Source organism: Podarcis pityusensis (genome assembly GCF_964106645.2).
Source record: "Podarcis pityusensis genome assembly, chromosome: 2".
NCBI classification, from domain to species: domain Eukaryota; kingdom Metazoa; phylum Chordata; class Lepidosauria; order Squamata; family Lacertidae; genus Podarcis; species Podarcis pityusensis.
Genome location: NC_138029.1, coordinates 41,457,163 through 41,481,023, shown reverse-complemented (window position 1 = coordinate 41,481,023; position 23,861 = coordinate 41,457,163). Strand labels below are relative to the sequence as shown.

At 44.4% G+C, this 23,861-nt stretch overlaps 1 protein-coding gene across 4 annotated transcripts in view; it reads left to right on the top strand.

The window, feature by feature from the left end:
* LOC308470461 (netrin-1) overlaps nucleotides 1-23,861 on the top strand; it is a 128,814-nt gene that overhangs the window by 18,026 nt on the left and 86,927 nt on the right. For all 4 annotated transcript variants that reach the window (XM_080993803.1, XM_080993802.1, XM_080993804.1 and 1 more), the window contains exon 2: nucleotides 2,377-3,485. In XM_080993803.1, the coding sequence (XP_080849929.1) occupies nucleotides 2,432-3,485 (1,054 nt within the window). In that variant the 5' untranslated portion in view covers nucleotides 2,377-2,431. The remainder of the gene's footprint in view (nucleotides 1-2,376; nucleotides 3,486-23,861) is intronic.

Sequence of the window (23,861 nt, the reverse complement as noted above, 5' to 3'; positions counted from 1 at the left end):
GTTTTGGAGTCCCATCTGCCGCTTTTCGTTTCTCTCTCGTTAAGAGATATGTGCAGTACGATCCTATGCATGTTTACTCAAAAGTCAGATCCAGTGTCTTCAATGGGGCTTACTCACTAGTAGCAGTAGCATTCGCTGAATGGCTCCGTTTAAACCCTGGTAGGTTGGACGAACTGGGTTGTGGATGGAGATGAGATGAGCCCTCTCTCTCCTCACCTTCCACTTTCCCTCGTTCATCCTCTGACAACCAGAACCACAAGCCTGGTGGGTAAGCCACATCGCTTGGTTTAGTGTCGCATAGAAGCGAAGGCAATCCTAGGCACGCTCGCTTGGGCGATTCCCACAGAAAGGGCTGAACCACGCACAGGTTCAGGCTGCAGGGTTGTGATTCCAAGGCGGATATCCTCTAAAACTTTCCCGGGAATAAGCACCACTGAACGTAGTGGGGCTTGCTTCTGAGTAGATCTGTTTAGGATTGCCCAGAACGCCTTTTGCAATGGAAGGAAGTCCCACAATAGATTTTCTGCTGTTAGTTCCTCGCATAGAAGGCACCACCAAGGCTCCTGTGTCCTGAACTTCATTACTGTTGCGCTAGATTTACCTAAGAGATAACCTACTGGTTCAGATGCACCAGAAATCACTGGGTCTTCTTTACGCAGTAATAAATTCTAGACATTATGGGACTGCCCACGTGCATGGGTTTCGAAGACCTAAATAAATTGGGTCTGCCGGCTGAAATTCTCCCGCCCAATTTCCCCTAATTGCAGAACAGTTTAATGGCTGTTAAATATTCTGCCTGCATCAAAACGAGGTGCGTATGTTTGCTTTAAATGGCTCTGGATCTTTCGGGGCAAGGCCCTCCCAAGAGTGAAGGAAGGCGCTCTCTGTGGAAGAAGCGCGTGGGATGGGGACCCATATTCAGAAGGGCTAATAGCAGGTGTCTGTGAGGTGGTCGAAGTACTGGCATGCCTTAGGAAAACTCAGTCTGAAGGCACCCCGTCGTCCATTTAAAATGGAGTCCTACTGGTTCCGCAGAACGTCTTGCCAGTCAGTGGGTCTTCAATTGAAGGTAGCCTGGGGTTCTCTCTCATCTGCTTTCTCGCTTGCCGAAACCGCCACACACCCCTCAAGCCACTGGACAGTTTGCCGTGGAAATCCGCGCACCATTCAAGCCCGTTGCGCGGGCGCCCATCTCCCGGATAGCAAGGAGGTTTGCTTGCTCGGAGTCGATGGATCCTCATCCTCATGGCTTCAGCGGAACGCCTTTCCATCTCCTCCTCCACCGTTTAGGACAGAGGATGTTGCTGGCAAGATAAAATCTGTAGCATTTTATCTTGAATCAAGTCCTCACTCTCAGGCCCCATTCGCGGTACAGTATATATTTAAAGTAGCAGCAGCAGCAATGCCATTTACCTGTGAACCGTAGTTTAAAGGTGCTGAGAGATATTGGGAGACCCCAGTTCACCACGTAGAACTACAATTTACAGAGTGGTTTAACGATCAATCGGCAACTCTGGAAATTGTACCCCTGCGAGAACAGGGTTCTCCTAACAGCTTTCCACACCCTTAACAACCTACAGTTCCCAGGACTCTTGCAGGGAAGCCATGGCTGTTTAAAGTGGTATAATCCAGCTTTATATGTGGTGATGTGGCCTCAATGACACTTGGCTCATGCAGCAGAGACTTCTTCACCTTCTCTCCCGCTTGACTAAGAAGCCGCATGGCTCAACGGGCCTTACTCACTTTAGATAGTGTGCCACTTTTCTGTAGCGCCAGCTGTTTTTTTCGGGCTACAATTCCCATCACCCCTGACCACTGGGCCTGTTAGCTAGGGATGATGGGAGTTGTAGTCCAAAAACGGCTGGAGAACTCACCTTCGGTAAACGCTGGTCTAGCGCCTAGAAAAACACAGGAAAAACGCTGAAGGAAAGGCTCTCTTGAGCTCCTTTATGAATACTTCTCAGGTTCCAAGGATGAAAGTTGGGACTTGATAGGAGAGCGAGAGAAACGGCCTCAACTTAAAACTCGGCTGACTCAGCCCCGCTTAACCTGAGCGGGAATCTCCCTCCGCGTTAAGAGGCGGGCGGTGCTGCTTGTCCGTCAAAAGTGGTTCAGCGGCTCGCGCGCTCCGCCTCGCAGGTTCCTCCCCGCGCGCGCGCCCTGCCACACCCACCGCTTCCCACTCCGACCGTCACTTAATCCTCCGGCAGGCGCTGGGTCAGCTTGGAAGGCGCCCGCTGACCGCTCCTGCTCTTCCGCCCAAACTTGTTCATTGGCCAGCCCAAGCAAGCGCCAGTCTTAATTCAACCTCAGTGGCAGCACCTGTGAGGCTGACGCGCTCTCTCTGTCTCTCTCTCTCCACTTTCCCCGCTGCAGGTTCGCTTTCCCGCCCTTTCTTCCCCCTCCGCGCGCCCTCCCGCGGCGACCCGGCATGTCTCCGGCGGGCTGGGAGGCGCTGGTGGCTCTGGCCGCCGTGGCCGCTTGCCTGGCGGAGGGCGTGCGCGGCGGCGGCGGCGGCGGAGGCTACGGCGGAGGTGGCGGCGGCCTGAGCATGTTCGCCGTGCAGACGGCTCCTCAGCCGGACCCTTGCTACGACGAGAACGGGCACCCGCGCCGCTGCATCCCGGACTTCGTCAACGCCGCCTTCGGCAAGGAGGTGAAGGTGTCGAGCACGTGCGGGCGCCCCCAGGCGCGCTACTGCGTCCTGGCCGAGAAGGGCGACGAGCGCAGCCGCACTTGCCACTTGTGCGACGCGGCCGACCCCAAGCGCGCGCGCCCGGCCGCTTACCTCACGGACCTCAACAACCCTCACAACCTGACGTGCTGGCAGTCGGAGAGCTACGTGCAGCACCCGCTCAACGTGACGCTGACGCTGGCGCTGGGCAAGAAGTTCGAGGTGACGTACGTGAGCCTCCAGTTCTGCTCGCCTCGCCCGGAGTCCATGGCCATCGCCAAGTCCATGGACTTCGGCAAGACGTGGGTGCCCTTCCAGTTCTACTCGACGCAGTGCCGCAAGATGTACAACCGGCCCAGCCGCGCCGCCATCACCAAGCAGAACGAGCAGGAGGCCATCTGCACCGACTCGCACACCGACATGAGGCCCCTGGCCGGAGGCCTCATCGCCTTCAGCACCCTCGACGGGCGGCCCTCGGCGCACGACTTCGACAACTCGCCCGTGCTGCAGGACTGGGTCACGGCCACCGACATCAAGGTGGTCTTCAGCCGCCTGCACACCTTCGGCGACGAGAACGAGGACGACTCCGAGCTGGCCCGAGACTCCTACTACTACGCCGTCTCCGACCTGCAGGTGGGCGGGCGCTGCAAGTGCAACGGGCACGCCTCCCGCTGCGTGCGCGACCGCGACGACAACCTCGTGTGCGACTGCAAGCACAACACGGCCGGGCCCGAGTGCGACCGCTGCAAGCCCTTCCACTACGACCGGCCCTGGCAGAGGGCCACCGCCCGAGAGGCCAACGAGTGCGTCGGTGAGTGAGGAGGGACTCCCTGTAGAACCTTCCAACGGTTTCTCCCTATGAGAATAGGGACCCATCCTAATAGCCATGTACCCTCCAAATTTCTCTGATGTAGAGACGTCCGAAGGGGAAAAAGCAGGGCATTCCGGGATCGAATCAGAAACCGGAATGGCTTCTGTAAATCTGGGGCTGTCCTTGGGAAAATAGGGACACTTGGAGGGTTCTGGTCATTGCGGGGCTGCAGCTTCTTCACAGGTGCGCAGGCAGAGAGCCAGGTGTGAAAGGGGCTCCTCGGAGTGGCGCAGCGAGAAAACTGCGGGAACGTTTGCAAAAGCTAAGCAGGAACTGGTAGGGTTTCATATTGGATGGGGCATGGATTTATGTTGGGGGGGGCGAGGCAGGACGTGCACCTGTCCTCCTCCTCATCTGTTTTGATCTGTCTAGCAGATTCAGAGTTTAAAGTTGTTTTTAATTACCCCAGGTGTTAGAAAAATCTGTCACAATCTTTCTACAATTTTGTAATTTTAGTTGCTTATTTTTTATTAATTTACTTGATTTAGGCAAGAGCAGCTTCCCCCTGGCTATGGCCATGAATGGAGGCTACACCAAGTTGAGATTCCTGCATTGCAGGGGGTTGGACTAGATGGCCCTTGGGATTCCTTCCATATGAGGGGCTGTGGGAGGACAAATGCTGCAAGCCTGTTCAGTGGAGTCTGCTCACATCTGTGGGGGCGGGGTGGGGGGGCACTGCTAGTCGCCAAAATATACAGTGATGTGTCTCGCAATAAATGCAGTCAATTCCCTCCCACCCACACTGCAATAATTGCCTGACCCATCTCAGATAGGTGGGATATGTCTGGGTTTATGCACTGGAGGCTTCGTACATGCTCAGAGGCACTCTGCTATGTTAGTTTGTTTATTGGCGATATCGCTTACATGTTGTCTGCAAACAGAACAGTTTGTTTTCGCTATGAGTTGCAAGTCTCTGGCCTGATTCTGAGCTTTAGTATTAAAACCAGATTCCGGGACTGACCCTTCTGCTGTCCTTGCAGGCAGATTAATACCCTTACTATAATGCTAAATGGGTGAGCGATTTGTGACCTGGCTGGCAAGTCAAACCTGCTCAGCATGTGCAGAAAGGCTCTCTCCTGTATTTCTTAATAGGTGGCTAAACCCTGGTTCAAGTAAAGCCACACACCATTTTAAGGCTGCTTCCTCCTCTCCTTCCCACTCTTTCCCCAATGTCCTGTGTGCCTGTAAAACACAATAGACAAAAATACATTGACGAAGCTTTTCCCAGTGTGGAGGAAAACTTGACTTGCTGAATTTCTAACCCTCAAGACAGTTGTTAGTGGTGCAGCAGTCTTGTGCAAAAACAAGCTGAAGTCCTGAACCCTTGGAGTGTTTCACTTTCTCCCCCACCCTTAATCCCAGGTTTTCTTTTAGGGACGATTGGATTGAAGAGAAGGCACCTCGGCAGTTGCCCAGTAATGCTCTTTGCTTTGCTATTCCTGTGATCCATGGAGGAGCATGTGGGGATGAGGTCAGGGATATAAGGTGATTCTGGCAAAGCTGCGAGAAGGCAATCTTTCTCACAACGCAGTTCATCCCGTGTACTTGGTTTCCTCAGCTCACTTGGCGTCAGTCCAAGTATTTCGGCTAGTTAAAATAAGCCTGGCAGGAAATTAATTTCCAAAGTTAATGGGTCCCCTTCTTCAACATAGTCTTGGTATGCCGAGGAACAAACTGGTGGAGGAAAGGCAGGGCAAACGGTAGGTTTATCTTGCGTGACCCCGGCTGGCCCCTCACCTCACCCAGCCACGATGTCTCCCCTAAAGAAGCAGGCCAGGTAGACCAGAGTGGGTCTTTCCCTTAGAAAAGATGTGCTTGCAAGCTTGTTTCCACCAGATTCCTGTGGGTCGGGGCCAGTATAGGAAGCACAGAGCAAAGTGGCAGGAGGGACTCTCTCGCACTGTCTCCCCAAAGCGACTTTGAGAAGGGGGACAGAGTTAGAGTTTAGGGAGAGTAAAAGATTAGGGAGCTCTACAGGTTTGGTGGAAGTCCCAGCAGTGGTGCGCTGCTTCGGAATCCAACCCAAGGTTGAGTTTGCGCAGCCCGGTGAACTCTCATACTGCCTAGATTTTGAGCTGAGCCTTCCCTCCTTCGGTGCCGCTGCCTGGTCACAGGGGCCAGGCGTTGCTGTGGGACTCTGCTAATTCAAAAAAGAGATACTATCTGCTCCTTCCAGTCCAATTTCTTTGATCTGTGATGGGCGGGCCTAGGCAGGCACAATATTTGGTCCTCTTTTGCTGTAGTCAGAAAAGCACAGAGGGAGGAGTGCAGCCGGAGAGACTGAGAGGAAGGCTGACCAGCCTCAAGCGATCCCTGGATAGAGAGAGGACTGGGGTGTATCGGGATTATCTTACTTGTGGTGCCAGGTGTGTGCTGTTGCTGGGGAAAATTGATAAGGTGATAAAACATCACTTAAAAATGCTCAAAATGTTCTGGGGGAAATGAAACACTTTTTAAAACTCAACTTTATTTCTTTCTCAGCCTCATTGCTAAGCAGGTGAATTTGAAAGCAAACTTTGACTGGTTTTAATGCATTTTGTTTAGGATTACTGTTGGAAGAGGGAAGCAACTCAGGTTGCCAAGAAAGGTTTGCATGGAAGCCCTCTCCCCGGAAATAAAACTTGCTTCCAAAATCTTCAATAAGTTTACATGTAACTAAACTTTGGGTTGAATCTTTAAAACTTGCAGCCTGCACTCCCCATGCGTAGGGGTTAGAGCTGAAACACACTAACCTGGTAACAAGCTTCTCTGAGAAGTGACACCTTCTGAGAAAGCAAAGTTAGGGACCTGCTCTAAGGAATACTGTATCAGTTTTAGTAACAATAACTATAAAAACAGAGTACCATTAAGAATATTTGTAACTATTTAGAACTAGTAACTATTTGGAACTAGTAACTATATTTCAACACTTTTCATTCACATATTGATGACAGAATTATCCAGTATTTGAGCTGCAATTACCGTACCTGTAAAACAACTATCATTTATTTCTGGGAAACACGAGAAACATTAGAGTTGGGGGGCAGGTTATAGGCCATCTAGCACAAACTTCTGTTTACGCATAAATACAGAGCTAGAACCCCTCCTAATAAGTGTATGTGTGTCAGCTATCTTTAAAAGGAGAGCCACTATTTATTCAAAAAGGGAGAAACTGTAATTTGGATAGAGAGTATTTTAAATTTTCTGAGGGTTTTTGTTTTTTTAAAAAATGCATTGGAGAAGCTTTTTCTTGTTTCTGGATTTTGTTTTCCGCAGGCTCTCACATAACTTAAGAGAATGGTAAAGGAATCATTTCTTTGCTAAATGTGTGATTATATCCTTAACCCCCCCCCAAAAAAAAACCTCAAAACCTACAAAGGAGCCTTAAGTAATTATAAAAAGTTCACAGATGGAACAGTTCAGTCATTGCCCGTGCATCAGCCATGACCCCAACTCATACAGTCCCTTTCTTTTCGATTTGTCATTGCTTTGTGCCCTGCTCAAACACTTCCCTTCCCAATTTGTCATGCTGTGGAAGGACCAAACAGGTTTCTATCAATTTTTTTTTTTTAAATGTTTTTATTAAAATATTTTCCATAAGTAACAAGAGTACATTCAGTGTTTCTATTTTGGAATCGTACTGTACTGTGTTTCATACAGGCCACTTTGAGACATTTTTTTTTTTACTCTTGTCCACTTGTCATTCACCCCTTTGAGTTTCTTAAACCACAAGGATGACTCCAAGGGATTGTGGGTGTTATTGCAGAATATTTCCGATTATTCTATTCACTCCCCTAGGTTTTAGTCACACTATAGCAAGGTTCTGTGCAGCATAGATTAAATCCTTGCTTGTGTAATACTGGAAAAGTAGTTGGATAATACAAAAACAAGGAGGAAGAGTTAGGCTCTGGGTTGCAGGATTGTGCAGGAGGGCTAATACTCTTTCCCCCAGGCCATTTTGAATTGCTCCCAGAACTTCTCTTTGCACCTCACCATATCAATTCAGATGGGGAAATGGAAAAGAAAGACAAAGTTAACCCTCTCTTCCCAAGCTTTGTGGTTCTAATCTGAATTTCCCCTCTTTCCCTTTTCAATAAATCTTAACTTGTCTGCTTGAGTCCTTTAACTGAAGAAATGAACCTATGCTGACCAGTATGAAGTAAGCAGCACATAAGTGGCACACAAAACACTACCAAACTATTCTCCGTTCTAAATCTTATATTAATAATACAAAAATTGAGAGAACAAGGTACAAGATCTACTACAAAAGGAACTTTAAAAATTGAATCTTTCTTTTGGACACAATTTGAATGAGTTTTCTGTTTGTGGCTTCTGCAGTAGCTTTTGTACCTTTGTTCTCTCATTTTTTGGATTATTGATATAAGATTTAGAACATAGAATGGTTTGGTAGTGTTTTGTGTGACGCTTATGTGCTGAGTCCTTTAACTGGCTGCTCACCCATGAATTCCAGTGCCTTTATTTCCTGTATAAGCCAATGCAGGAAAAAGTATAGGGCTTTTCCACCCTCCCTGTATGACTCATTTGTCACTATTGGATCATGTTGTTTAATGGGCAGTGAGTGCTGTTTTCTTTGGCCTTTGAATGATTTGCAATTGAATAATATTGCAGAATAATATTGCTGCACAAGTGCAGTTCCATTCTATTAAATGGTACTCAGATGTGACTTTAAAGATATTTCTCATGTCTTTGTCTTGCTGTTGAACACCAGGATTGTTAACAAAACAAAATATTGTCACCATATGGCTGTTGTTTGGCTCATTGAGATTTATTTCTTTAGAAAATGGATACAGCTGAATATGTCACAACAATGTTAAATACAGACATGCACGGGCTCTTGCAAGATTATTTGTTGGATTTTTTGTTCCTGTTGAGAGACATCAGCTCCCACATTTTGGTTGAGTTCTTGTAGTGGAGTATGGTTCAATTTGCCTTTGAGAACATACTTGTCTTGTTTTGCTAATATTACATAGCCTTTGGTTTGTGTTGTGAATAAAATTAAACGATTCAGCATTGCTATAAATTGTTCTGGAGACTTGGAAGTTGAATCTGAAGCTGAGCCAGGTCTGAGCTAGTTGATAGTGTTACCAATTTCTCTTCCTTCATATTATTGATGTTTGTTTATATTATTGGTGAATGTTTTCTATTATGGTTTGCAGCCTGGCAAATTGTAATGCCTTTGGCTAGTACAACAAACTTAATGATGTATTGAATTAAACGACAGACACATTGCGTTCTTTCTACTGAGATGTTTCACAACCCACTTGGGTTCAGAACCTGAAGGGGTAGGGAGCCTTTTTCAGTCCAAGATTACATTCCATCATGGACATTTGGGCCCCCTGATCTGAGATTCCCCACCCCTGCTGCAGACATTACACTCCATCTTACTATTACTGTTTGGGGTGTGTGTATGTGTGTGTAAAGAGAATGAATGCACAACAGTATACTATTTCCAGCTATTGCTAAAATTCTGGAGTGGAAAACTTGGTTTTTCTGTTCAGTGTTCTCAAGTACAAATTTGCTCTAGAAAAAGTCTAAAAGAGAAGGGCATAGCTGTGAAGTTATTATGTCCCTTGGTGAAATAACAAGATTTTAAATTCAGCTGCAGCTTTGAGATACAAATGATGTATACTTAAAAGGTATCACCTGGCATATATGTGTGGAGGCCAATGAAAATTAACTAATTTTGTTCTCCATTGCGAAAAACCCATAAATGGGATTATATAGTAGCACTATCTACATAATCTAAAGCAACACACATGGAGCTCCATGCAATCTTCATAAACTTCCCATTACTATATAATCCCATTTATGGGTTTTTTGCAATGGAGAACAAAATTAGTTAATTTTCATTGGCCTCCACACATATATGCATGCAAACAAAAAATTGTTCCTACAGATTCAGGCTGGGGAGGTCTGTTGAAGAATATTTCCAAGGGGCGGAGAAACTTGTTTTCCAGAATGAGATGCAAAGTTTGCTGATGTTTTAATCCACTCCTGATGAAGAATGTCCTACTTGGGTATTTTATTGCTGAAAACACTTAAAATAACTTGCAAGGCAAATGCTTGCAGTGCTTCTCAAGTCTGTGGTTGGGCTCAAGTTTAGGAAAACTAATTCAGCGGTCACAGCCAGAGGCAATAAGCATCTGTAATTTAAAACCACAGCAAGTCAGGGTTGTGAAAACCAGCCCCTTGGTACTACGTTGTATTAGCTCTACCTATGAGATCACTTGATGGTAATGAAGCAAAACACACATATTGAGCATTTCCCTGAGCTATCAGAGCTTTGAGGCCCAGAAAATACATGCAACACAAGGTTATTTAAGGTTTAATGCTCCTGAGTGTGCAAGTACTGTACAAAATAAATAAAAGATTTTTTTCGGGATAGTCATCTGATTGATCACAGAAGGGATTTATGAAGAGAATTTGTTCTGCCTCTTTTTAAAAAATCATTTAACTTTAATTCATTATGATTTGAAATAACTCGTAATGATCTGTCTGAACATATCTTTGCAACTCTTTGGCACTGGAGCTCAGAGAATTTGAACAGAAAACACAGTAAATGCCCTAAACTACTGAGAATAATGAACTGCAGCAGCAGTTAAAAGTTCAGCATAAAAAATATACAACACCAATTTAAAAATCCTGGGCAAATAAAAAAGTTTTCAACTGATGCTGAAAAAGCTTATAAAAATGGTGCCAGGCAAATCTGTCTGGCAAGGGAGTTCTTGGGACATCCTCCAGTTTGTCAATCCTGGGATATGACAGAATCTTGGGAACTGGTTGCTACAGAGAGATCTAATAATAATTTTTAGCATGCAAGTTGTGTACAGATTTTATCGCCTTTAGTGCCTTGTGAAGGCTGCAGTTTGTTTTCACATTTGAGAACCCTATTTTTTTTGGGGGGGGGGGAGAGATACAGCTTTTGTTTAAGTTACTTTAATTTTGTGCTCTGCTTATCCTGTGACACCTCAAAGGCTTTGCTTCCCCCAGTGCTTAGAGCACCAGCATCTGAGGGGCTAACAGGGTCACGTTATTAGTGATATGGTCTTGGTGGGAAAGGGCATTTTCAGTCCCTTGTGGGAAGTCCTCAAGTACTCTTAAAATGTGCAAACACTCTAGAGCTGTAATTTATCTCCTTTAGCCTGTAGCAGCTGCAGGAGGGGCACTGCTGGGATCCTCATTAACACTTTTGGGAAAGTGGGAGATGCAAGCAATAGCACTGCCTTCCAGCCCTGTCAGCCTTGGCATCCTTGCAGTGAGACAATGTAGAAGGATTATTTCCTAATATGCCCACCGCATTATTATTATTTAAATGTAAACAATGCCATTCTCTCATTTCATTAGTTTTAAACTTCATGAAAACATCTGCATTTTTTTGCAATGAGGAGCATGGCACAGATCTAGGAGCTGATAACTGAACCAACACACTTATCTCACATCCAGATTTGACGTAGATCAGTGTGGCATTTAAAAACTACGGTAATTCATGCTTACATTTGGGATTATTCATATCTCAGTGACTGAAGCCATTCCCCCCCCCCCTTTGGCTTTAATATCTGTCGTTAGTCACTGTAACAAGTATACTGGTTTTCATGATTATCTGTATCCTCCTAGGATTCAGAACAAACTTGTCTGAAGTGCTATTTGATGCTTTAAAAGTATTCTATATTATTAAATATTGTGTGTGGGTGTTACTGTCTCTAGGCAATTAATGGTGTTTGCTAAACTCCATAGCAAGAGAGCCTGATGCTGATGTGAGATCAGCAACCATTTTTAATATTTGATATTTTTTTTATGTTTGATTTTGTTAATTGTATTTGCCAGAGTCCATGAAAATGCAACCAAGGCACTTAAAATGCAGCCTCGTTTTAGTGGTAGCCTATAGATCTAAGCCATAAGAGGAGAAAACATCAAATATTCACCAGGGCCAACTATCCATGCTGCTCCTACATGGGCCAGCGAAAAAAGAGCCAAGGGAAAATTTATATACAAATCCCATATAAGGGGTTCCATCAAAAATAAATAAATGAGAGGATGGGTTAGACTGAGTCCAGCCAAAGGCCAGGTGGAACAGCTCCGTCTTGCAGGCCCTGCGGAAAGATATCAAATCCCGCAGGGCCCTGATCTCCTGTGGTAGGGCATTCCACCAGGCTGGGGCCAGAGCTGCAAAGGCCCTGGCCCTGGTTGAAGCCAATCTAACCTCCTTGGGGCTCGGAACTTCCAAAGTGTTGTTATTTATGGACCTTAAGGTCCTCCACGGGACATACCAGAACAGGCGGTCCCATAAGTATGAGGGTCCTAGGCCTTGAAGGGCTTTAAAGGTCAAAACCAGCACCTTAAACATGACCCTGTACTCCACCGGGAGCCAGTGCAGCTGGTAAAGCACTGGATGAATGTGATCCCGTGGCAAGCACCCCGTAAGGAGCCTTGCCGCGGCATTCTGCACCTGCTGGAGTTTCTGAGTCAGCTTCAGTAGCCCTCTCCACCATGAATTTGTCTAATCCTCTTTAAAGCCATCCCACTCCTGTGGGAGAGAGTTCCATAGTTTAACAGTGCATCGTGTGAAGGAGTACTTTCTTTATCCATCTTGAATCATCCAACACTCAGCTTCATTGCATGTCCATGAGTTCTAGTGTTGTTGGAGAGGGAGAAAACCTCTCAATCCCCTTTCTCCATGCCCTGCATAATGTTATAAACTTCTATCATATCACCTCTAACTCTCCTTTTCTCTAAACTAAAAAGTCCCAAATGTTGTAACCTTTCTTCACAGGGGAGTTGCACCAGCCACTTGAGCATTTTGGTTGCCCCCCCCCTTTCTGTTTTCCAGATGTATAATGTCTTTTTTTAGGTGAGGTGACCAGAACTGTACAGAGCATTCCAAATGTGGTCACACAAAAGATTTGTATAATGGCATTATGATACTGGAAGTTTTATTTTCAGTTCCTTTCCTAATGATCCCTAGCATGCAATTTGCCTTTTTCTTTGGCTACCATGCACTGGGTGGATATCTTCCTTGAACTATCTAGTCTGACCCCAAGTTCTCATTCGTGCACAGTCACCTCCATTTCAGGCCCCATGAGTGTATTCATGAAATTAACACGTTTTCCCCCAACACTTTGCACTTGTTTCCAATGGATTGCATTTGTAGCCAGAAGCGAAAACAAACTATAAACAAAACACAAAACAATGTTGTCAAGACGAGCTCTTTTATGCTTTGATTCTCTCGCTCTAGAGAACAAGCTCTATTGATTTCAGTGGAAATGTCTTTATAAATAAGTGTATTCAGCATTATACCTTTGGTTGCCATAGTTCAACAGAAAGCATACACAGTTAGAACATAAGCTTTTGTTTCCCTTGGTCATATAGCAAACAACACTCGCCCTTTCCTTCTGCATGAAACAAACTTTATTCCAATTAGGTATCATTCCACCTATTGCTTCCAATGAAGAGCCATACCCTCATCCACAGGGGAAAACAACCTTTGCTGTTTCAGGTATCGCTAATGACTGTATGGATCATGGCATTATTTTATTCAGTCAAAAGCATTTCTGTTGCACTGGGGATTGGATGAAGGTTTGCAACTCAGTCTTATGCACGTTTATTCTGGGGAAAGGTCAGTGACTAAGTGGTAGAGCATCTGCTTTGCATTCATATGTTCCCAGGTTAAATCCCCAGAAGTTTTATGTTAGCAGATGGCCAAGAACGAAACCTTTTAATGCATGGATAGGGAACCTGTGGCTCTTCAAATGTCCACCATCCCTAATCATTGGCCATCCTGGTTGCAGCTGATGGAAGTCAAAGTCCAATAGCATCTGGAGGCCCACAAGTTCCCTGTCCCACTTTAAATCTTCCCTACATACCCCTCCAACTGCTTTTTTACTGCTAATTTTCCTATAAAATATATGGGTAGTTTGGTCAACCTTGTGCATCATTCTTGGGGCTTGCCAAGCCTAGCTGCAGTCCCTTGCTAAGAGCAAAGTTGCTTCTCACCCTATCCAAAGAGCAGAGGTAGTCATTGTGGACTCCGACTGCCATCATCCCTAGCCAGGATGACCAATGACCAGGGGTGGTGATGAGAGTTGTAGTCCAACAACATCTGGAGAGCACCACATTGACTACCCCTGCCAAACAGCTTTTGGCCTCTTCTGCTTTTTGTTATATCCATCGGTTGTTTCCTCTCAGTTTCCCACTGTAGGATAATAGATAGTAGTGTCAGTTCTGTGTAATGTTTGAGATTGCATCATGAAATAAAAATTGTTTTGCTTCAAAGGACATTGCAGAAATAAGCTTGAAACGCTGCCTGGAAGGGCAAGGGGCATTCCAAAATCCAGTAAACCAGTCACTACCGTACCAGTCTTGTGGCAGTTATTGCTTTGTTAAATTTTAGAATGCCCTTTGCCCTTTCTGGTGCAAGCTTTTCCTTTTGCAAATTGTCAGAACAGCCTTCTTTCATGTACAGTAGAAGCTTCTCCCCCAAGGAAAATTGCAGTCATGAGGACCCTGATCCAGGCTGGGACTTCAGGAAGGAGCAGAAGGTTAAAGAGAGAGAGAGAGAGAGAGAGAGAGAGAGAGAGAGACAGTGACAGCGCCAGGGTTCCAATCCAGATCAGGCTCACTACACTGGAAGTTTATGAAAGAAAAGCTTGCACTCAAAGACAAACCATGTTATTAACGTCATATGTGGTTTGGTCCACAGTGAGTGAGCTCCAGAAGAAGGAATTCCTAGGAGCCAAAGCCAGCACATTCTGCAGTGAGCGCTTAGTGTTTAATCAGAGATGATGATCAAGACAGGAAATATTATAAGAACTTTTTCTAAGATGAAAGGAAAAATTATTACTGTAGCTATCATGATTATTCTGCTGAGCATCCGCCTAGTTCTTTGAACACAGAGCAAGTTTCCTGCCCTAAATTACTGGCAGTCTCGAGTTAATTTTTATATGAACATTGAGGACAAATCAAAAGTTATCACTGAGAATTTCCAGAGGAGTAGTTGTATTGCTGCAAAAGCAACACAGAGTCTTGTGTTATTTTAAATACTGTCATACATTTTATTATAGTATAAACTCTTATGGATTAGTATCATCCACTTCATCCAATGCATTCATTCTCATACTCTCTCCCTCCCTCCCAGTGGGTGTAAAATAGGTGAAGTGTTAAAGGGCAGAGGGGGACACGGGTGGTGCTGTGGGTTAAACCACAGAGCCTAGGGCTTGCTCAGAAGGTTGGTGGTTCGAATCCCCACGACAGGGTGAGCTCCCATTGCTCGGTCCCTGCTCCTGCCAACCTAGCACTTTGAAAGCACGTCAAGTGCAAGTAGATAAATAGGTACCGCTCCGGCGGGAAGGTAAATGACATTTCCGTGCACTGCTCTGGTTCGCCATGCTGGCCACATGACCCAGACGCTGTACGGCGGCTCCCTCAGCCAATAAAGCGAAATGAGCGCTGCAACCCCAGAGTTGTCTGCGTCTGGACCTAATGGTCAGGGGTCCCTTTACTTTTACCTTTAAAGGGTAGAGTAAATGCCATTAGAGTGCAAAAGTACTATCTTTCAGAATTCATTTGCATATTTATGTTGCATTTTACTACAGCCCCAATCTGCATGGTTCTATTTCATAGGGTTTGCACTGACTTTGTATCTGGCAGTCTCTTGTAACTGCTGCTGAATTCTAAGTGAATGCTGTGCTTACACAATAGTGGGGCTATTCTATGGTGCCTGTGCACATGAAAAGAAGCTGCCTTTAAAATAGTGTGAGTTTCCCACAAGAAGTTGTGTCATTTCCTTAAAACTTGTTGTGTATCACGCCTGGGGCCTGCCAGTACTAGAATCCCAGACCCTTGGGAAGAGCAGTGGCTTCTGGTCCACCCCAAATAGCATCCTTAGACATTTAGAACCCACAGAACAGCTGCAGAGCTTTTGCCTCCCTCCTTTGTTTGCGGTTACAGCCATCAGGTTGTTTACTCTCCCTTTCCTCCTTAAGGATACGTAGTAGAGTCAGTTCTGGCTAATGTTTGAGATTGCATCACGGAAAAAAAATTGCTTCGCTTCAAAGGAAAAGTGGGGAGGAGTTTAGAAGCATTTCTGGCAAGCTTGAGGATGGATGTGTAGATATTGAAAGCAGGTTGGCAGCAGGCTTTGCACTTTGCACAATCGAGTCCTGACTGTGTGAAGTCAAATACAAACAGTGGCTAGTGTTTGCAAATAAGAGCTTTGTGGATCAGTATCCCAGGCCCTATACTTTACATCATTGGATCTGAGAGCAGAGGTTTGCTGGTGTGAGTTTGGCTAGAGTGGGGCGGGTGGTGAGGTGGGGGGGGGGAAGGCTCTGCTGAGCATTTTGAAATGAATTGAACTGTGCAAACATTCTGCTGAAAAGCTCTCAGGGTGATGCTTTGGAACAGATACCCAGCCCCTTGGTGAAATTTAAATAGCAACTTTCACGCTGGAGCAAGCTGAACAAAAGAGGACAAATAAAATAGACCCAAATGGGGTTTTGTTTGTTTGTTTTTGTAGCTTAGCTAATATTTCAGCAATTGTTCTGGTCAGGAATGTGAGGAGTTCCCTTCAGAATTAATTTGAGTGAAACATGAGAAGGCTCAGTGTTGGGTAAATGCCACCCCTATTCTCTCCCTAACTCCCACCCCCAAATCTCGATGCATCGAAATCTTAGGCTGTGAAATCGTAAGTCACAGTTGTTCCTTGCTACATTTCCGAAATGTTGGCATTTGGATAGTCCTAAGTCAAGGGCAACCCAGCACCTGCACATCCATAAAAAGGAAACCAAAATATTTGACAAAAATTGGATTTAATCTGATTAAATATTGTAGTTGCTTAATCAACTATCTTTAACCAGTCTATCATTCAGTTAAATTAAATGTAAATATATTGACATATTTCTAGACCATCAGTATTGGTTGTCTTTATGAGTTATTGAAAAAATCACGAGTTAATAAAAAAAAGCTACCACTCATTATTAAAATGAAACATAGTATTTTATATTTCTTTTTCATTCAATATTAAACTTATTAAAACAATCCCAAATACAAACAAGATTGCCTTAACTTTGCAGCCTCAGTAATTAAACTTGGGACCAATTAGTTAATCTAGTGAAGCTTTAGTCAATTAACTTGAACAGAATTTGCAACATTATTTTTCAAAATTTATATTTAGCATCAGGCAAACTTGTCAGGTGGTACAGATAATTACAGTGGAACTGAAATCACTGGGATCATGGTTTGTTTTGCCTCTAACACTCCAGGACCTGCAACCAAGGTTTGTTCTTGGCTTACTAATCATGGTTTGTTAGAGCAAATAAAGCTGCAATCTCTGTATCAGACAAACATGAAGGCAGAGGTCATGGTTTATTTTCTCTGGGTGCAGAGGCAGATTTAGGGGAGCATGACTGGTTTGGTTGCCCTGGATGTGGAGCCTTGGGGGTGCCATAGGGGGATCCACAACTATTATGTAGAATGGGATACGGGAGTGGTGGTGGTGAATTTCAGCGTTGCAGAGGTGCCGCTGAAATTTGACACCCCAAGGTCTGCCACTCTCTGTGTGTTGGTTTGGAGGAGGGATACAGCCCTGAAAAGTGTGCTCACAATAAACCAGTAAGTATGAACTCATCTGCCTCTCAGGTGTATTCAGACCATTCTTCAATAAGAATATACAGTGGTACCTCGGAAGTCGAACAGAAACCGTTCTGGAAGTCCATTCGAGTTCTGAAACGTTCAAGAACCAAAACGTGGTTACGGATTGGCTGCAGGAAGCTCCTGCAGCCAATTGGAAGCTGCAGAAGCCCTCTCAGACGTTTGGCTTCCCAAAGAACGTTCAGAAACTGGAACACTCACTTCCGGTTTTTGATTGTTCGGGAGCCAGAACATTCGACTCCGAAGGCATTTGGGATCCGAGGTACGACTGTAGTGCAATAGGTGAGGAAGCATCTGGTCAGGTTTGGTCCAACCAAGATAGCTACAGTATGCAAGGAATTGTAAATAATTCATTACCACGACAGAAGGAAACAAGGGCCTTTTCTTCTGACTTATATTTTTGTGATCAAGCTTTAAAACAAGTTTTCCAAACAATTACACGTCAATAGATACCTTCACATTGACTGACATGCTGAGGTATTAATAATAAGAGCTAAACTGGGTCCAAAAATGTATGTAAGGGTTCTTTCTAAATAGCTTCCTTCGTGCCAGAAGCCAATGGCTTTCTGAGGGCCGCGACCTTCAACTGAGTAGTAGAGTGGTTGTCAGTTTAGCACTGGTAGAAGGTTTCTTTCATGTTAGAGCGGTGTGTCTGAATGTGAGAGAGGATGTGCATCCCCTAATACAGCTCTAATAACTGTTTGTTTAGTGGATAATTGCAGAGGTGACCAATTAGGCATATACTGTCCTATTAAAGTGCTGGAAACAGTACAAGAAGAGAGCAAGGCTTGCAGTGTGAACTGAGCTTCCGAAACCTGCACAATATCCAGCTTCAGGGTTCTAATCCTTGGGTGCTATACCAAGTCTGGAAAATGTAAGGCACATTAATGCTGGAGGACGGAAATCTATAGTAAAAAATAACTGCAGGGAAGCACACACACAAAAATGTTTTTTTCCTGCTAAATGTTAAAGTTGAAACATTCATGCACTGCAAGCTCCTCAAAAGAAAATAAGGCTTGTTTCACTACAGCACCTCAAGGACTGGTTCAATAGTTTTAGCAGGGCTGAAAGAATTGTAGCTGCAGTCATGCAAAAGAAAATGAAATGCTTTAGGTTTTGCGACAACATATTTGCTTTGATTTAATGTTGGATATACACTACACTCTGAATGGAGGGCAAAACATAGACCAGCGTATGATGGATTTTAAAACTGTTGGCACAACTTTTGGGAGCTGTCTGAATTATTTATTTGAACTCGCAGTACATAGCATAAGGTCAGACAGATGTAAGATCCAGATTACTGTAAGAGCAATTTAACTCCGCAGCATGCACTGGATGTAAGCATAGAAGAAATAGCAGCCACAATGCAGTTGAGAAATGTGTACAGCAAGGGAGAAAAAGTTCAACGGCAAAGCCATGTTTACTCTGACAGAAACAGGTGAAAACCCATGGGTATACTGAATTCTTCAGCTTTGGAAGATGTATGAAATATGGATCTTGTCATAAATGTTCACAAAACAATGAATTTCAAAACTGGCACAAGGAAACAAAGCTCATGCAATTGTAAGTAAAACATTGCAATGGGAGCCACTTCAAAATTCAAGATTCAAATACCAGATTACTCTCATACTCATGGGGGTGGGGGTAGGGAAGGAAATGCAGGTGTTTAAATTTCATCTAAATTTCACATATAAAGTCGAGACAGCTCAGTTGAACTTTCAGGTAGCAGTATACTTTGCCTAAGGGCTATGATTAATAATAACTTTGCAAAAGGAGTTTGCAAAAGGAAAGTTTCCTGCCCTCTGCACAAGCCTGTGTACCTCATCCTATAGTATTCAGTAGGGACTCTGAAAAGACTTTGCAGGGGGTGCAGGCAGCTACAATGGAGGAGGAGGGGATGGGAAACTTTCCATCGGCAAACTTATTTTCATTCACTTATCTTGGGATCCAAGTATATGTTGGCAACAGAGTTTGGTGGCACAAGATTCCACCAATTCACCCAAGAAGAAAGTTTCTATGGAAAGAAGCCACAAACCATTGGGTGCAATTTGGATGAAAGTTGAGTCAAATATTATTTCCAACACTCCTGAAATATCAGCTGCTAGAGAGCAAGCAAAGGGTTGATAATCTCTGATTCTCTATCCAGGGCATACACTCCCCCACCCCCATTTACTCTGTAGAGATAGCAAGATGGCCTGGTTAAGTGAACATAATACAGAATTGTTTGGTACAGTATATATCAAAGGCATTGTCTGGTATAGTATTAGGTCTAAACCTGGGTTCATGGCTTATCTTGCTCTAGACAAGCCATGGCCCTCTAGCCAAGGTATGTTCTATGGTTTACCACCTAAACTTTTAGATTTTCTTTAGGTATCAATGCAGCATATGAACAATGAACATTATACCTGAATGTTCAGCATATTGGAAATTTCTCATAGAATCATAGAATCATAGAGTTGGAAGAGACCACAAGGGCCATCGAGTCCAACCCCCTGCCAAGCAGGAAACACCATCAGAGCACTCCTGACATATGGTTGTCAAGCCTCTGCTTAAAGACCTCCAAAGAAGGAGACTCCACCACACTCCTTGGCAGCAAATTCCACTGTTGAACAGCTCTTACTGTCAGGAAGTTCTTCCTAATGTTTAGGTGGAATCTTCTTTCTTGTAGTTTGGATCCATTGCTCCGTGTCCGCTTCTCTGGAGCAGCAGAAAACAACCTTTCTCCCTCCTCTATGTGACATCCTTTTATATATTTGAACATGGCTATCATATCACCCCTTAACCTCCTCTTCTCCAGGCTAAACATGCCCAGCTCTCTTAGCCGTTCCTCATAAGGCATCGTTTCCAGGCCTTTGACCATTTTGGTTGCCCTCCTCTGGACACGTTCCAGTTTGTCAATGTCCTTCTTGAACTGTGGTGCCCAGAACTGGACACAGTACTCCAGGTGAGGTCTGACCAGAGCAGAATACAGTGGCACTATTACTTCCCTTGATCTAGATGCTATACTCCTATTGATGCAGCCCAGAATTGCATTGGCTTTTTTAGCTGCTGCGTCACACTGTTGGCTCATGTCAAGTTTGTGGTCAACCAAGACTCCTAGATCCTTTTCACATGTACTGCTCTCAAGCCAGGTGTCCCCCATCTTGGATAGGTGATGGATGGAGAACCCTCAGTCCTCCATATGTTACTCTTCTTTTCCCACCATCCTGGCCATTGGCCATACAGTGGTACCTCGGGTTACATACGCTTCAGGTTACAGACTCCGCTAACCCAGAAATATTACCTTGGGTTAAGAACTTTGCTTCAGGATGAGAACAGAAATCGTGCTCTGATGGTGCGGCGGCAGCAGAAGGCCCTATTAGTTAAAGTGGTGCTTCAGGTTAAGAACAGTTTCAGGTTAAGAATGGACCTCCAGAACGAATTAAGTTCTTAACCCGAGGTACCACTGTACTTGCTGGGGCTGATGGAAGTTGTAGTTCAACAACATATGGAGGGCCAAAGGATTCCACCCCTGTGGTAGACACTGGCCCATATTAAAATCCTCTTTCTGTGTTTGGCAATCCAGAATTTACTCTATTCTCTCACATTAGATTTGAATACAAAAAAATTGCAGCAATGGCCAAAAGGTAGATTACGGTCTACTGGTAGATCTCATAGATGGGGTTGATCATCAGTTGTTTAACAACAGCAGAACTTTTGTTTCCAAATTAGGCTCTGAAACAAAGGAGTGTGAGAGGAAACTAGGAATAGATTTTTGTATGACAGGAATGTGACCTCAGTTCTGATGCTGAAAACAAATTCCTGGACTAAGGTGCAGTCAGAGATGACTTGTTCCTTAACTCTTTGGCCCCAGATGGTAGCCCTTGGCATCCTGGGAAAAAACAAAGTAGGTCTCTCAGGCTTGAAGTCTACCCGTTGCTGTACTAATTCATATGGATGTGTGCATTTCTTAAGGCAGGAAATGCAACTTGTTTCCCCCTCATGTTAGGAAGATAATGGGGAGGGGGATACTCACTTGCAGATATTTGTGTGTTGCAAAATATCCACCATGGCTAATTTTAGATATGCCAAAACATTATTTTCACAAAGCTGTGCTTTGGGAGGGAATGAGAAACGCAGTGACTGTACAAAGTTATTTGTTGCCTGCTGCTAGTTGATCTTGTGTATTTAAGAATGTTTTAATTCTGTATATGGCTATAATACATATGGTTATTGTTTTATTTGCATTGTGGGGCAGTTTTTCTTTATTCTTGTATTCCTGTCCTGGGACCAATTGGTGAAAGGCAGGTTGCAAATGCTGTGAATAAACAAACACATTTCTCCAAGTGGAAAGTGGAAATAAAACCCCTCATTCCTGGCAGAAATGTTGGAAACCCACTTTTGCACTGTTGTAAATGAATAGTTTCTGTGTACAGGCTACATGGCACAAGACCATCTCTGCTTGAAAGTGGATGGGCATTGCTTTTCCCATCTGAGAGGTAGCCTTGGACAAATGCATTTAACTTCCTACCCTTCAGAATTTCAAACATTTTCCAAAAAACTGCTAACAACCAGCATGGTTGGAATTGTTTGTTTTACAATCCCAGCACGCTGTGTCTGTCACGAGGAGTTTTGCTCATTATATACAAAAGCATAGAGGGGTGGTAGGTGGAACTGTATGTTTTCCAGAAGAAGTGGACAATACAACTTGTATGAATGAATGGCTGTTAGTGCCCCTGGAGCGGACAATGGGGGGAAAACTGCCGGCACAAAACGAACAGGCTTCCAGGCTTCTCAGCGGCTGAGCCATTCTCCTGAGAGTTTAATTTTTTGGGAAGCTTTAACATCACAAGCTTACCCAGCACAGAAAGAAAGAAAGGTCAGCTAATCCCTCACAACATCTGAATGAATTCAGGCCCAGAAGTGAGATTACGCAGATGGGATGAGGAGGATGGAAAAGCTGCGTGGATACAGGGACCCTTCCCATAGCCAGACATGCTTTCTAAAGAAATTGAGCTTTTATTTAAATTTTCTTTCCCTGGGAAGAGGAGGAGGGGGTGGATGGCTAGATGCATTGAGGGAGATAAGGGCCCAAACCATGCGCGCGCCCTCTCTCTCTCTCTCTCTCTCTCTCTCTCTCTCTCTCTCCTGCTACCACCAAGAAGCTCAGACTTTCAAACACTGACCCTCTCAAGGCTGCTGTATGAAACCCAGCATCTCAGGTGAACATGGGGATCAGCCAGGAGGAGCAGCAGCAGGAGAGAGGCAGAATATCAAGTAAGACTCCTATATGTGAGATATATAGTTTTAGGGTAGCATATATGAATTCTATTTTCAAATTGGATGAATTCGTAATTCTCATGCCTGTTTTGAATCAAATCATTGGTTTCTTATGGGCTATATAGCACAGTCATAGAAGTAACAGGACAGAAATAAGGCTAGCAAGTTTTAAATCAAGCTAAACATTTTGTTTTAGTACCCTGAGGGCATGTAAAGGCTGCTTTCCCTGATAGGTAATCAGTCATTTAAATCTTCCATATATTTAAGTGGTTTTTAATATATGAAGTTTAACCTTTCTTCTCTGGGATATATGAAAACCCTAGTTGACATCAGCTAGAAATGATTTGGTGTGAAATGCCTGGCGTGCTCTGGTCCATGGGGTCACAAAGAGTCGGACACGACTAAACGACTAAACAACAACAACAGAAATGATTTAGAATGCTTTATCATCACTATCCATTTATATCTCTCTTTAAATGTGTAATCCTTATGTTGTGCTTCTGCACACAATGTCCCTGAGTAGTAAGTCATTCCCATTTTACAGATGTGAAAGTGAGGCTGAGAGATAATGATATGCCCAAGGCCACACAAGGAGTCCCTGGCTGAGCTGGGATTTAAGCTCCATATTTGAACACTGGTCTTTCAACACAGCGTCTAGTCTATACTGAATCACGCTTTCTTAATCATCAACAGATAGAGGTAGACATTTTAGACTATTCACTATTCTGTGAAGCTGTGAAGTGATGGTGAGGGAGACAACTGAAGAACCAGAGGACAAGGTGGAACTTCCATACAAGGAAGTTCACAACACTTAACAGAAAAGGTGGGTGCTATAGGAGGCAGGTATTTTATATGTTTTTAATTCAATTTGCATCCTGCCCTTCATCTGAAGATCTCAGGCACTTCACAGCATAAGTAGCACCCTATGGTAAGAAAGGGAAACCCACTCTCTATATAACACATTATTTGAAGGCTTTTCCACACTTCCTCTTGTCCCATTGCTTCCCCCCTGGAAAAAACCACAAGCAAATGACAATTCAGGTTTCCCTCACATTTCTGTTTCTTATGATCTATTGCTAAAGAGTGGGTTTTCCCTTGGAAAAGTGTGGGGCAAAGGGAAAACTACTCAGTCCAGTGCCTAGAATGTGTGAGTCAAGCGGAAAACTGCATGGACCCATGTTTTCTAGCCATGGCACAAGCGGAAGTGTGGATGAGCCCTGAGTTATATTTGGATTGGCACCATTTGTGTAGTCCCAAGAAGGAAGTTATTTTTATGTGTGGCTTCTGTGGAGGGACCTCTGAGCCATGAGAACTGTCCAGTGCCGTGCAGACATAAGCAGCCAGCTCTATTATGCTTTGCACCCACAATCCATTGTGAACCCTGGGGTGATGACATGACAGCCCCACTAAGGG